Here is a 12,500-nt window from a genome sequence, read left to right as displayed (position 1 = left end):
AGAGTACATCCTCTGAATGATGGCTGTCACGTTACCAAACACCACCGCATGCATCAGGGCTGGAGGCAGAGGGACAAGGACTGGTTAATGTTTGTGTGTGTGTGTGTGTGTGTGTGTGTGTGTGTGTGTGTGTGTGTGTGTGTGTGTGTGTGTGTGTGTGTGTGTGTGTGTGTGTGTGTGTGTGTGTGTGTGTGTGTGTGTGTGTGTGAACCTTTGTGTGTATCTGTGTTTGAGTGTGTGTTCAATTTAAGAATCAGTATTATATTAATACATAACGATAGAAACAGAAAACAGTTTCATATACAGTGCATTCAAAAAGTATTCAGACCCCTTTCCTTTTTCCAAAAATGGAAAAGGGGAATGGGATAAACACATTTTCCCCCTCATTAATCTACACATAATACCCCATAATGACAAAGCAAAAACAGATTTATAAAAAAAACAGACCCTTTGCTTCATATGGCGCTCAGGTGCATTCTGCTTACATTGATCATCCTTGAGATGTTTCTACAACTTGACTGGAGTCCACCTGTGGTAAATTCAATTGATTGGACATGATTTGGAAAGGCACACACCTGTCTATATAAGGTCCCACAGTTGACAGCATATGTCAGAGTAAAAAGCAAGCCATGAAGTCGAAGGAATTGTCCGTAGAGCTCCGAGACAGGATTGTGTCGAGGCACAGATCTGAGGAAGGGTACCAAAATATTTTTGCAGCATTGAAGGTCCCCAACAACACAGTGGCCTCCATCATTCTTAAAATGAAGACATTTGGAACCACCAAGACTCTTCTACTCTGCAGCACTCCACCAATCAGGCCTTTAAGGTAGAGTGGCCAGACGGAAGCCACTCCTCAGTAAAAGTCACATGACAGCCCACTTGGAGTTTGAAAAAAGGCACCTAAAGACTCTCAGACCATGAGAAACAAGATTCTCTGGTCTGATGAAACCAAGATTGAACTCTTTGGCCTGAATGCCAAGCGTCACGTCTGGAGGAAACCTGGCACCATCCCTACAGTGAAGCATGGTGGTGGCAGCATCATGCTGTGGGGATGTTTTTCAGCGGCAGGGACTGGGAGACTAGTCAGGATCGAGAGAAAGATGAATGGAGAAAAGTACAGAGAGATCCTTGATGAAAACCTGCTCCAGAACGCTCAGGACCTCAGACTGGGGCGAAGGTTCACCTTCTAACAGGACAGCAACCTTAAGCACACAGCCAAGACAACGCAGGAGTGGCTTCGATACAAGTCTCTGAATGTCCTTGAGTAGCCCAGCCAGAGCCTGGACCTGAAAATAGCTGTGCAATGACGCTCCCCATCCAACCTGACAGAGCTTCAGAGGATCTGCAGAGAATAATGGGAGAAACTCCCCAAATACAGGCGTGCCAAGTTTGTAGCATCATACCCAAGAAGACTTGAGGCTGTAATCGCTGCCAAAGGTGCTTCAACAAAGTACTGAGTAAAGGGTCTGAATACTTACATAAATATGATATTTAAGTTTTTTATTTTTAATACATTTAACAAAAACCTCTTTTTGCTTCGTCATTATGGGGTGTTGTGTGTAGATTGATGAGGGGGTAAAACGATTTAATCAATTTTAGAATGAGGCTGTAACGTAGCAAAATGTGTAAAAAGTCAAGGGGTCTGACTACTTTCCAAATGTACTGCACATATATATAGATATTAGATGCACAATAATCTAATGTACCAAGCTCAGAGATCAGGAAGTTATCTGTTACCCCTGAGCCGGAAAATAGCTGTCAGTCATACCTAAAGGAGGTACACTGCTCACAGCATTTCAATAGCATACCCCTGCCAAAATAGAGATGTGCCAATCTCACTGCCTCTCTCTCTCTCTCTCTCTATGCTGACAGCTACTGTGGAGGGGAGGGGTGAGGAGATGAGGTTCCAGTCTGACTCTGATCTGCAGTCTGAGAGTTGCACACACACACTGACTCTGCACTCTTTCCTCTGATTTCCTTTATTATAGCTTCTCCTTCTCTCTCTGTGTCTGATTACGGCTCACCTCTTTCTACCACTCACTCTCTCTCTCTCTCTCTCTCTCTCTCTCTCTCTCTCTCTCTCTCTCTCTCTCTCTCTCTCTCTCTCTCTCTCTCTCTCTCTCTCTCTCTCTCTCTCTCTCTCTCTCTCTCTCTCTCTCTCTCTCTCTCTCTCTCTCTCTCTCTCTCTCTCTCTCTCTCTCTCTCTCTCTCTCTCTCTCTCTCTATGCTGACAACTACTGCGGAGGGGTGAGGAGATGAGGTTCCAGTCTGACAGTGATCTGATCTGCAGTCTGAGAGCTGCACACACAAGCAGGGATGCACACACACACTCACTCTGCACTGATGGAACAGAACACTTTGACTCTGTGTGGTTGTTTGGGGGTTTGCAAGAGTGTGTGTATTTACATCAGTGGTTGAGTGTGAGGGTGTGTGTCTGAGGGAGGCGCCGCTAACGAGGGTGTTGAAGTGTGTGTGTGTGTACATGGATTGTTAACTATCAGAGCCAATTGAAGCAGCCACATGGACAGGGCCAGACTCTCCCCTGACCTATTAGACAGACAGTGATTATCCCGGTCCAATGATCCTGGATGGTTTCATCATTGATGTTGTGTAACAGTCTGGTTCTGGGTAGACAGGTTGTTGTGTATGCCTCTTGTTTCTCCCTGTGAGGCTGTCTCTCTCTGTTTCAGTCAATGCTCTCCATCTGTCTGGCACATCGTTATAGTTACGTTATAGTATAGGACTGGAGCTAGTTCGGCTGTGTTTAAACCTCAACTCTCCAGGCAGGGCAGGTTAAACAAATGTTCTATTTTTACATATTTACATATTCTAATGAGACAATGGGCAGGATGTACTGTATGTGTGTATGTGGTTGTGTGTTGTGTATCTGGGGGGTTGTGTGGGTGTGTCTATGTGGCTGCCACACTTGGTTTTAAAGTGGCCTGAGAATATGTCCTCTCTCATCAATGCACCCACCCCTAAAAATCCCTACATCTCTCTCTCATGAAACAGACCTTTACTGCCCCACTCTAACTGAATAAGAAGTAGACTGGAAGTACTGCACGTCAAATGGCCCCCTATTTCCTAAATAGTGAACTACTTTTGATCAGGGCCCATAGAGAACCATGTGAAATAGGGTTCCATTTGGTATGCAAACATTCACCACTCTCTAGTTACATTATTGACAGTTGTTCCATTTGCAAGAAGCCCTAGAAAAGGCAGTTTACTGCCAAAACGTTGCTGTTTTTAAATCTGAGGAGAATGTTTCCATTTTTAATCATCCCCCAAAATGGGACCAGGAAAGTGCTTGTTCTCTGTGGTGTGGCCTCATGGGAGATGTAGTCTAAGCCTGTATTCTCTAAACTCTGGGGCATAGAGAGCATCCATGAGCACTTCGAAGGACCTGGTACTGGGGGACCTACAGTTGAAGTCGGAAGATTACATACCTTAGCCAAATACATTTAAACTCAGTTTTTCACAATTCCTGACATTTAATCCTAGTAAAAATTCCCTGTCTTATGTCAGTTAGGATCACCACTTTATTTTAAGAATGTGAAATGTCAGGATAATAGTAGAGAGAATTATTTATTTCAGCTTTAATTTCTTTCTTCACATTCCCAGTGGGTCAGAAGTTTACATACACTCAATTAGTATTTGGTAGCATTGCCTTTAAATTGTTTAACTTGGGTCAAACGTTTCGGGTATCCTTCCAAAAACTTCCCACAACAAGTTGGGTGAATTTTGGCCCATTCCTCCTGACAGAGCTGGTGTAACTGAGTCAGGTTTGTAGGCCTCCTTGCTCGCACAGGCTTTTTCAGTTCTGCCCACACATTTTCTATGGGATTGAGGTCAGGGCTTTGTGATGGCCACTTCAATACCTTGACTTTGTTGTCCTTGAGCCATTTTGCCACAACTTTGGAAGTATGCTTGGAGTCATTGTCCATTTGGAAGACCCATTTGCGACCAAGCTTTAACTTCCTGACTGATGTCTTGAGATTGTCACGTTCTGACCATAGTTCTTGTGTGTTTTGCTTGTTTTAGTGTTGGTCAGGACGTGAGCTGGGTGGGCATTCTATGTTGTGTGTCTAGTTTGTCTGTTTCTATGTTTGGCCTAATATGGTTCTCAATCAGAAGCAGGTGTTTTGTGTTGTCTCTGATTGGGAATCATATATAGGTGGCTTGTTTTGTGTTGGGGTTTGTGGGTGGTTGTTTCCTGTCTCTGTTTTCTCTGCACCAGCTAGGACTGTATCGGTTTGCCACATTTTGTTATTTTGTAATTGTTAAGTGTTCACTGTTTATCATTATTAAATATGTTGAGCACCAACTACGCTGCGTCTTGGTCCGATCCCTGTTACACCCTCTCTTCTCGTGAAGAGAGGGAAGGCTGCCGTTACAGAGATATTGCTTCAATATATCCACATAATTTTCCTGCCTCATGATGCCATCTATTTTGTGAAGTGCACCAGTCACTCCTGCAGCAAAGCACCTCCACAACATGATGCTGCCACCCCCGTGCTTCACGGTTGGGATGGTGTTCTTCTGCTTGAAAGCCTCCCCCTTTTTCCTCCAAACATAACGATGGTCATTATGGCCAAACAGTTCTATTTTTGTTTCATCAGACCAGAGGACATTTCTCCAAAAAGTACGATCTTTGTCCCCATGTGCAATTGCAAACCATAGTCTGGCTTTTTTATGGCGCTTTTGGAGCAGTGGCATCTTCCTTGTTGAGCGGCCTTTCAGGTTATGGGATACGCGTTAACAGCAACCTTGGGAAAATCCTCTGCATTATCATTAACAGCAGACTTGTACATTTCCTCAGTGAAAGCAAATGTCAAATTGGCTGTGTAACAAATTATTGTACGACAGACCACGTATTCACCCTACACACCCTAATTGACAAACAAAAGCAAAGTCTTCCCATGCTTTGTTAATTTCAAAAAAGCTTCTGACTCAATTTGGCATGAGGGTCTGCTATACAAATGGATGGAAAGCGGTGTTGGGGGAAAAACATACAGTGTTATAAAATCCATGTACACAAACAACAAGTGTGCGGTTCAAATTGGCAAAAAACACATATTTCTTTCCAAACTAGAATGCTATTTGGCCCTAAACAGAGAGTACACAGTGGCACAATACCTGACCACTGTGGCTGACCCAAACTTAACGAAAGCTTTGACTATGTACAGACTCAGTGAGCATAGCCTTGCTATTGAGAAAGGCCTCCATAGGCAGACCTGGCTCTCGAGAAGACAGGCTATGTGCACACTGCCCACAAAATGAGATGGAAACTGAGCTGCACTTCCTAACCTCCTGCCAAATATATGACCATATTAGAGATGTCACGCCCTGGCCTTAGTATTCTTTGTTTTCTTTATTATTTTAGTTAGGTCAGGGTGTGACATGGGGAATGTTTGTGTTTTGTCGTTTTGGGTGGTTATATGGTAAAGGGGGTGTTGGGTGTAGTGTATGAGTTTGTGTTGAGTGAATGTTTCTAGGTATGTCTATGGTTGCCTGAGTGGTTCTCAATCAGAGACAGATGTCTTTCATTTGTCTCTGATTGGGAGCCATATTTAAGGCAGCCATGGGCATCATGCATTTGTGGGTAATTGTCTATGTCTAAGTGTTTCGTGTCAGCACTTATGCTTTGATAGCTTCACGTTCGTCTGTTTGTTGTTTTTGTTTCGTTTTCCTTCTTCTAATAAAGAGAAGATGTATTTTCCACACGCTGCGCCTTGGTCCTCTCTCTCTCCCATTGACGATCGTGACAAGAGACACATATTTCCCTCAGATTACACAGATCCACAAAGAATTCGAAAACCCCCCCTAATTTTTCACTCATATCTATTGAGGGAAATACCAGTGTACCATCACAGGAGCAAAATTGCCTGTTGCCACAAAACCTGTTGCCACAAGAAAAGGTCAACCAGTGAAGAACAAACACCATTGTAAATGCAACCCATATTTATGTTTATTTATTTTACCTTTTGTACTTTAACTATTTGCACATAATATGACATTTGTAATGTCATTATTATTTTGGAACGTTTATGAGTGTAATGTTTAATTTTGATTGTTTATTTGACTTTTGTTTATTATCTAGTTCACTTGCTCTGGCAATGTTGACATATATTTCCCATGCCAATACAGATCTTAAATTGAATTGTGTAGAGAGAGAGAGAGAGAGAGAGAGAGAGAGAGAGAGAGAGAGAGAGAGAGAGAGAGAGAGAGAGAGAGAGAGAGAGAGAGAGAGAGAGAGAGAGAGAGAGAGAGAGAGAGAGAGAGAGAGAGAGAGAGAGAGAGAGAGAGAGAGAGAGAGAGAGAGAGAGAGAGAGAGAGAGAGAGAGAGAGAGAGAGAGAGAGAGAGAGAGAGAGAGAGAGAGAGAGAGAGAGAGAGAGAGAGAGAGAGAGAGAGAGAGAGAGAGAGAGAGAGAGAGCCATAACTCTCAGTTATGTCTTAGCTAATGACAATATGCCATAGTCATTGTTGAATAGCTGTAGAATCAGTGGTATAGTTATAAACAGAATACACCAGAGAGGGACAGGAGAGGAGGCACACAGCAGATGGTTTATCTATCCCCTGACACCACTGAAACCTGACGTTCTCACTAACCAATAATGTTCCTGTTGTATCTCCAGGGACTGACCTCCTATGAGCATGGTGCAGATGGAGAAGATCTTCTCAGATTCGGTGTTGGCTGAGACGTTTCCGAAGCCCACGCTGGTCAGACTGCTCAGAGCGAAGTACAGCGACGTCACGTAGGAGCTCCTCACTGATGGACCCCCACCCAGCATCCCGCCACCCTGACCCACCCTGACTCCCACCCCGCCAGCCCCCGCCCCCATCCATGTGACGTTCCACTGGCTGGAGTTCCACGAGTCCCGCCCCGCCAGCTCCGACCCAGACACATTCCATTGGCTGCTGTTGGCATGGAGGGAGTTGACTATTGCAGGGTGCAGCAAATCAGGAGCCAGAGTGGCCAGGGGAGATACGAAATAAGGGGTGCCCAGACGCTTTCCCAATTCGTGTAGCCAACCTGAGACAGGGGGAGAGAGAGGGAGGGGGAGAGGGAGGGAAAGAGGGGAAAAGAGAGAGGGAGTAAGAGATGTAGGGGTAGAGGACAGGTAGATAGAGAGGGGAGAGAAAGAGAGGAGGAGAAATGAAAAAGAAGAGATTAATATATGAATAATACATTGTGGACAGTGATCCACAGAAACACACTCATTGGGGACGTAGCTGTAGCTTTGACCTTGTAATTGAGCTAGGCTGTCAGAGAGCCTTGCATGCAGACCCAATGTACGCACACACCTTGAAGCTGACCCAACCTGTCAGAGAGCCATGCAGGCCCACTGGTAATGCATGTCTCTGGGTAGCCTCAGTGAACTGAATGAAAGAAATATCATTAGGAATGTAACACATCAGTTGTTGCCTAATTAGCTTGTCATTAGGCAAGCTAGCATTTCTAGGACGTGGTCCCGTGTGGCTCAGTTGGTAGAGCATGGCGCTTCCCCACGGGGGACCAGTGCGAAAAAGTATGAAAATGTATGCACTCACTACTCTGGATAAGAGCGTCTGCTAAATGACTAACATGTCAATGTAAATGATTTGTGGAACAGAATGGATGAATATAGGGTGTAACTGTGCTGATTTGTGTGACGAGTGTGTCAGTATGTAGCGGAACGTGTGTGAATATATGTCTTTATCAATGTGTTTGTTTGTGCACTGGGGTGGGTCTTTTCAATAGGTTTGTTTGTGCACTGGGGTGGGTCTTTTCAATAGGTTTGTTTGTGCACTGGGGTGGGTCTTTTCAATAGGTTTGCTTGTGCACTGGGGTGGGTCTTTTCAATAGGTTTGTTTGTGCACTGGGGTGGGTCTTTTCAATAGGTTTGTTTGTGCACTGGGGTGGGTCTTTTCAATAGGTTTGCTTGTGTGGCTGTGTGAACATAACAAATTATCTAAGCACTTGGGAGAACTTTCTCAGTCAGCTTTTCTGTCCACAGCAAAGCCAGATAAAATTCATTTGCTCTCCATGGTTCCTGAACTAACTCTCTGACAACCCCTCCTCTGCCCTTGTCCAAGGTTCTGAACCTACTCTACCCTCCCTCTCAACTACCTCCTACAGTTGATCTGCCTCTGTCCATGGTACTTCACATACCCTCTTCTCCTTTGCGCAGGCATGATGCTACAGACCTCTATAGACGGGTTGGCTGTCTAGCAACAAAACCAACGCATGCGTAACTATGGGGCAAAGCAGACGGGGTCAGCTTAGATTGTTGACAACATGTAAACTATATTTAATCTTCAAATGTTTATTGAAAACATTATACAGTGCATTCGGAAAGTATTCAGACTCCTTGACGTTTTCCACATTTTTTACGTTACAGCCTTATTCTAAAATATATTAAATTAATTGTTTTCCTCATCAATCTACACACAATAAACCCATAATGTCAAAGCAAAAACCGGTTTAAAAAAAAACTACAGAAATACCTTATTTACATAAGTATTCAGACCCTTTGCTATGAGACTCGAAAATGAGCTCAGGTGCATCCTGTTTCCATTGATCATCCTTGAGATGTTTCTACAACTTGATTGGAGTCCACCTGTGGTAAGTTCAATTGATTGGACATTTGGAAAGGAAAAAATTAGGTCCCACAGCTGACAGCGCATGTCAGAGCAAAAACCAAGCCATGTGGTCAAAGGAATTGTCCGTAGAGCTCCGAGACAGGATTGTGTCGAGGCATAGATCTGGGGAGGGGACCAAAATATTTTTGCAGCATTGAAGGTCCCCAAGAACACAGTGGCCACCATCATTCTTAAATGGCAGAAGTTAGGAACCACCAAGACCTTTCCTAGAGCTGGCCTCCTGGCCAAACTGGTCACCTCCCCTTGGTCAGGGAGATGACCAAGAACCCGAAGGTCACTCTGACAGAGCACCAGAGTTCCTCTGTGGAGATAGGAGAACCTTCCAGAAGGACAACCCTCTTTGTAGCACCCCACCAATCAGGCCTTTATGGTAGAGTGGACAGATAGAAGCTACTGTAAAAGTCACATGACAGCCCACTTGGAGTTTGCCAAAAGGCACCTAAAGGACTCAGACAATGAGAAACAAGATTATCTGGTCTGATGAAACCAAGATTGATCTCTTTGGCCTGAATGCCAAGCGTCATGTCTGGAGGAAACCTGGCCCCATCCGGACAGTGAAGCATGGTGGTGGCAGCATCATGCTGTGGGGATGTTTTTCAGCGGCAGGGACTGGGAGACTAGTCAGGATCGAGGGAAAGATGAATGGAGCAAAGTACAGAGAGATCCTTGATGAAAACCTGCTCCAGAGTGCTCAGGATCTCTGACTAGGGTGAAGGGTCACCTTTCAACAGTACAACAACCCTACCCACACAGCCAGGACAAACCGATCGAACATCTCAAATCAAATCAAATGTTATTGGTCACATACACATTGTTAGCAGATGTTAATGCGAGTGTAGCGAAATGCTTGTGCTTCTAGTTCCGACAGTGCAGTAATAGATAACAAGTAATATCTATCAATTCCACAACAGATACCTAATACACACACATTTAAGTAAAGGAATGGAATAAGAATATATAAATATAAATATATGGATGAGAAATGACAGCGCGGCATAGGCTAAGATGCAATAAATAGTATGATGAGTAATGCAAGATATGTAAACATTATTAAAGTGACTAGTGTTCCATTTATTAAAGTGGCCAATGATTTCAAGTCTGTATGTAGGCAGCAGCCTCTCTGTGCCAGTGATGGCTGTTTAACAGTCGGATGGCCTTGAGATCGAAGCTGTTTTTCAGTCTCTTGGTTCCAGCTTTGATGTACCTGTACTGACCTCACCTTCTGGATGATAACGGGGTGAACAGGCAGTGGCTTAGGTGGTTGTTGTCCTTGATCTTTTTGGACTTCCTGTGACATCGGGTGCTGTAGGTGTCCTGGAGGGCAGGTAGTTTGCCCCAGCTGATTATTTGTGCAGACCGCACCACCCTCTGGAGAGCCCTGTGGTTGCAGGCGATGCAGTTGCCATACCAGGCGGTGATACAGCCCGACAGGATGCTCTCAATTGTGCATCTGTAAAAGCCTGTGAGGGTTTTAGGTGACAAGCCACATTTCTTCAGCCTCCTGAGGTTGAAGAGGCGCTGTTGCGTCTTCTTCACCACATTGTCTGTGTGGGTGGACCATTTCAGTTTGTCCGTGATGTGTACACCGAGGAACTTAAAACGTTCCACTTTCTCCACTGCTGTCCTGTTGATGTGGATAGGGGGGTGCTCCCTCTGCTGTTTCCTGAAGTCCACGATCATCTCCTTTGTTTTGTTGATGTTGAGTGAGAGGTTATTTTCCTGACACCACACTCCGAGAGCCCTCACCTCCTCCCTGTAGGCTGTCTCGTCGTTGTTGGTAATCAAGCCTACTACTGTTGTGTCGTTTGCAAATTTGATGATTGAGTTGGAGGCGTGCATGGTCACGCAGTCATGGGTGAACAGAGAGTACAGGAGGGGGCTGAGCACTCACCCTTGTGGGGCCCCAGTGTTGAGGATCAGCGAAGTGGAGATGTTGTTTCCTACTTTCACCACCTGGGGGCGGCCCGTCAGAAAGTTCAGGACCAAATTGCACAGGGCGGGGTTGAGACCCAGGGCCTCAAGATTAATGATGAGCTTGGAGGGTACTATGGTGTTGAATGCTGAGCTGTAGTCAATGAACAGCATTCTTACATATGTATTTCTCTTGTCCAGTGCATAGAGTCCAGTGAAGTTACTTGAGGGCCGTCGTGGTATCAGCTTGAGGGGGGATAGACACGGCTGTGACAATAACGGAAGAGAATTCTCTTGGGAGATAATACAGTCGGCATTTGATTGTGAGGGATTCTAGGTCAGGTGAACAAAAGTACTTGAGTTCCTGTATGTTGTTACAATTACACCATGAGTCGTTAATCATGAAACATATAGGTGGCTTTACCGACTCCGACAGCATATCCCGAGAGAGCCATGTTTCCGTGAAACAGAGTATGTTACAATCCCTGATGTCTCTCTGGAAAGTAACCCTTGCCCGAATTTCGTTGATCTAGGGATTGGACATTAGCAAGTAATATACTCGGAAGCAGTGGGTGGTAGCGCTGGTCTTAATGCTGGTAAGTTGATGTCGCTCTGATATCCAATAGTTCTTCCCGGTGCAGTATGTAATAACATTTAGATTTTTTGGGCTAACAATGTAAGAAATAATACAGAAAACAACAAAATACTGCAAAGTTTCCCAAGGACTAGAAGCGAGGCAGCCCTCTCCGTTGGCGCCATCTCTGGAGAAACCTGAAAATAGCTGTGCAGCGATGCTCCCCCATCCAACCTGGAAGAGCTTGAGAGGATCTGCAGAGAAGAATGGGAGAAACTCCCCAAATACAGGTGTGCCAAGCTTGTAGCATCATACCCAAGAAGACTCCAGACTGTAATCGCTGCCAAAGGTGCTTCAACAAAGTACTGAGTGAAGGGTCTGAATACTTATGTAAATGTCATATTTCCAGGTTTTTATATTTTTATACATACATTTATACATCCTAAAATAAAAAATATATATAGTTTTTGCTTTGTCATTATGGGGTATTGTGTTAAGACTGATGTTGGGAAAATCTATTTAATCAATTTTAGAATAACAAAATGTAACAAAATGTGAAAAAAGTCAAGGGATTTAAATACTTTCTGAATGTACTGTACATTTGCACAATGAACACTCGTTGTCATTTAAATACATCATTACAGTTGTTGGTTAGATAGCTAGCGAATTTTTTGCCATATTAGCATAGACGTGATATAAGTCAAAACATCTCAAAACAAGACAATAACAATATCAATAAGAAGATACAACGAGCTGAAATGAGCCACCTACGATTCCCCACATGGCAGCTTCTTGTCACTGCTGGTAGCTGCCTGGCCATCCAGAACCATAACAACACACATCCTTCAGCCCCATTGAAGCGTGCGCATCGTTTCCCTGACGTTGTCAGCTAACCCCGAGTGGCACAGCGGTCTAAGGGACTGCATCTCAGTGCAAGAGGCATCCCTACAGTCCCTGGTTTGAATCCAGGCTGTATCACATCCAGCCGTGATTGGGAGTCCCATAGGGCAGCGCAGAATTGGTCCAGTAGGCCGTCATTGTAAATAAGAATTGGACTTGCCTAGTTAAATAAATAAACCCGTCTATACAAGGATGCTAGCAGGCTTACTCTCCTCTTTGTAAAGAACTGGATCAGAGACAGAACTTGATTGATTTGTGATTTATCTCCAGATGTGTCCCTTGGGGTTTCATAATGTTATTATGCCACTCACTCCATCTCACTCCATCTCCATCTAAACGTGTTAACCCTCGCAAGGCTGCAGGCCCAGACGGCATTCCCAGCCGCGTCCTCAGAGCATGCGCAGACCAGCTGGCTGGTGTGTTTACGGACATATTCAATCAATCCTTATCCCAGTCTGCTGTTCCCACATG

The 12,500-nt window shown here is 44.6% G+C and overlaps 1 protein-coding gene across 2 annotated transcripts in view; it reads right to left on the bottom strand.

Moving 5' to 3' along the window:
• The window catches only part of LOC139539053 (voltage-gated delayed rectifier potassium channel KCNH8-like), a 196,129-nt gene that overhangs the window by 42,756 nt on the left and 140,873 nt on the right, over nucleotides 1-12,500 (bottom strand). For both annotated transcript variants that reach the window (XM_071341747.1, XM_071341748.1), the window contains 2 exons: nucleotides 6,645-7,034; nucleotides 1-59 (listed from right to left, as the gene is read on the bottom strand). The exon at nucleotides 1-59 is cut by the window's left edge and continues 141 nt beyond it. In XM_071341747.1, the coding sequence (XP_071197848.1) occupies nucleotides 1-59; nucleotides 6,645-7,034 (449 nt within the window). The remainder of the gene's footprint in view (nucleotides 60-6,644; nucleotides 7,035-12,500) is intronic.

This window comes from Salvelinus alpinus, chromosome 14 (genome assembly GCF_045679555.1).
Source record: "Salvelinus alpinus chromosome 14, SLU_Salpinus.1, whole genome shotgun sequence".
NCBI classification, from domain to species: domain Eukaryota; kingdom Metazoa; phylum Chordata; class Actinopteri; order Salmoniformes; family Salmonidae; genus Salvelinus; species Salvelinus alpinus.
Note: the sequence above shows the minus strand (reverse complement) of the source record. Positions and strands in the feature narration are given on the sequence as shown.